Genomic DNA, 2,500 nt, shown 5'->3' with positions numbered 1-2,500 from the left:
TTAGATCACAGACATTCCATCATAATCACCAGATATTCAGCTGTTCATGATCGTATCAATTATTTTTTTCAAAAATAAAATATGGGTGAATTGTGCATTATTTCAATTTAAAAATTCAGGATTACTTTTTGTTAAATAGGAAGTGTAATAATGTAACCTTTTCACAAAAAAGAAATAAAGAACTGCAAATAAATTGTGCCTTGAGTTGACTTGCTAATTCAAGTTAATTTGTTTGCAGGTGGCAGTGACTTTTTTAGTTTGGGTTACATGGGAAAAGATTAACTTGATAGACAAGAAAGGCACAGAAGATGGACAAGACAGACACAGAAGATGGATGACTATATTATTTCTGACAGCTGCTTTTCATCTAGCAGGGGTTGTGGATGTGTGTGCACGTGTTGGTGTGTGTGTGACAAAGTAAATGTATGTGAACGTTCTGATCTGCTGGTGTGTGTGTGTGTGTGTGTGTGTGTGTGTGTGTGTATGTGTGTGTGTGTGTGTGTGTGTGTGTGCTTTAAGAGCTTGGATAAATGTGTACATAAGCACTGTCTGTCTGAATGTGTATGTGTGTGTGTGTGTGTGTGTGTGTGTGTGTGTGTGTGTACTGTACATATTTGTGTTGGACAGCGATTTTGGGAGTTAGTGTGTGTGTGTGAGGGGGTACCTGTACAAAGCCGCACATCACATAGTCGGCAAACATAGGCAGGCTCGGCCTGTTCTCTCGGAATATGTGGAGAGTGTATATCGTCATGACGACGGGTTCAGCCTCGGATTCATCCATAACCAGAATGTTGATTTTGCTGTTGCCCAGGCCCACGGGGTAGTTTACAATTCTGAAGAAAAACAACAGAAGACTTCTAAGAAAGAGGGGTGACACACACACACAGAGGCACACATATTTTGGATCCACTTTCAAACCAGTTAATTCCATGACAGATTACAGAGGATTAACTGGTGGCCACACACACACTCATCCACCAAAAACTCACTCAACATACACTTACATATCACACACACACACACACACACACACACATACACATCAACTACACACTCCTGTTTCAGGCACAATGGCATCAAAATTCGCCAAGGAAATGCAGTATGATTCGCCAAGTCTATTGTGTGGAGGTTAAAACAATGTTACACACATGAAATTAAGATCAAAGAGGGCATGAACAACTGGTTAGATTAGTGGGTATGTGTGTGATTAGTGTGTGTGTGTGATGTGTCTTGGGAAGGCTCTAGTCTCATAGGACAGTGAAGTGGACCGTGATGACCCTTCCTTTGAGCCCATGAGTGTGTGGGTGGGCTGAGTGTGGGGAACACAGAATTTAATCTCATAAAACAACTCCAGTGTGTGTGTGTGTGTGTGTGTGTGTGTGTGTATGAGAGAGAGAGAGAGTGTGTGTGTGTGTGCGTGCATGCTGGGTTTGGGGCACATCAAAGGGGCAGTAGCTACATCATCAAATCGAGACACACAGCAGCAACATCATCAAAGGCAGACACTCCTAGCATTCCTGACAGCCTGTCGTGTCATGTCCTGTCACACTCTGTGGCGTCACACTGGGTCAAGCAGTGTCACGTCACAACACAGCAGGTCAGTCTACACCTGGAAATCTCTTTCTCTCTCTCTCCCTCCCTGTGTGTGTGTGTGTGTGTGTGTGTGTGTGAAATTTTAGGACAGCAAAAATGTCCTTTGATTCATTTTTAAAATGAATCCTTTGACATCTGCACTTAATAGTAACGTAATATAAAATTATATGATCACATGATTTATAAAATCATATAAAAATTAAATCATAGGAAAATACATTTAATAGAATTGGGATTATTTTCATTTGAATTACATTTTTCATTCTTGGGTAACAATCTATATTATTATTTTATTATTATTATCATTATCATTATTATCATTATTATTATTAGTTATGTGCGTTTTACCTAGCTCATCCAAGTGCATGTGAGTGAGTCTGAGTGTGAGTATGTGTGTGTGTGTGTGTGTGTGTGTGTGTGTGTGTGTGTGTGTGTGTGTGTGTTACCTGGGCCCACGCTGCTCATCCAGGTGCACGTGGCAGAATTGGCTGACGGGTTCCGGACGGAGCCGGACCATCACGGTGTCGAACGGCACCTCTGCCCGGTACTCCTTAAGCCAAGGGTCGAACTGCGGGCTCAGAACCAGGGGGGGGTCTGTGTACAGCTGCCGGAGGTGGGGGTCCACACACCTACCTGGGGAATGGAAATTATATAATATTTTCTGTTAAGTAGAGTTTGTAAACACGTTATCATCAACTTAATGCACGCACAACTTTTGTTTGAGGAGGAGAGAGAATAACAATGAATGGACGCAGCAACTACAGAAATTGTAGCCATACTTGCTGCTTTCTTGTACTATTTGCTGGTTAACAGCACATAAAAGCTGATTTAAGCTAATTCACTAACTCAAGACTTTAAGGCCATCATGGATATAAAACGTTTTTTGAAAATAACGAAAGGATTGAGG

The 2,500-nt window shown here is 41.6% G+C and overlaps 1 protein-coding gene across 2 annotated transcripts in view; it reads right to left on the bottom strand.

Annotated features, from left to right (window-relative positions):
• Positions 1 to 2,500, bottom strand: part of cped1 (cadherin-like and PC-esterase domain containing 1) — a 121,218-nt gene that overhangs the window by 63,596 nt on the left and 55,122 nt on the right. For both annotated transcript variants that reach the window (XM_042078207.1, XM_042078206.1), the window contains exons 13-14: positions 2,040 to 2,226; positions 665 to 833 (exon numbers count right to left, since the gene is read on the bottom strand). In XM_042078207.1, the coding sequence (XP_041934141.1) occupies positions 665 to 833; positions 2,040 to 2,226 (356 nt within the window). The remainder of the gene's footprint in view (positions 1 to 664; positions 834 to 2,039; positions 2,227 to 2,500) is intronic.

The sequence above is a fragment of the Alosa sapidissima genome, chromosome 22 (genome assembly GCF_018492685.1).
Source record: "Alosa sapidissima isolate fAloSap1 chromosome 22, fAloSap1.pri, whole genome shotgun sequence".
Taxonomy (NCBI): domain Eukaryota; kingdom Metazoa; phylum Chordata; class Actinopteri; order Clupeiformes; family Clupeidae; genus Alosa; species Alosa sapidissima.
This window is presented reverse-complemented; position numbering and strand designations above follow the sequence as displayed.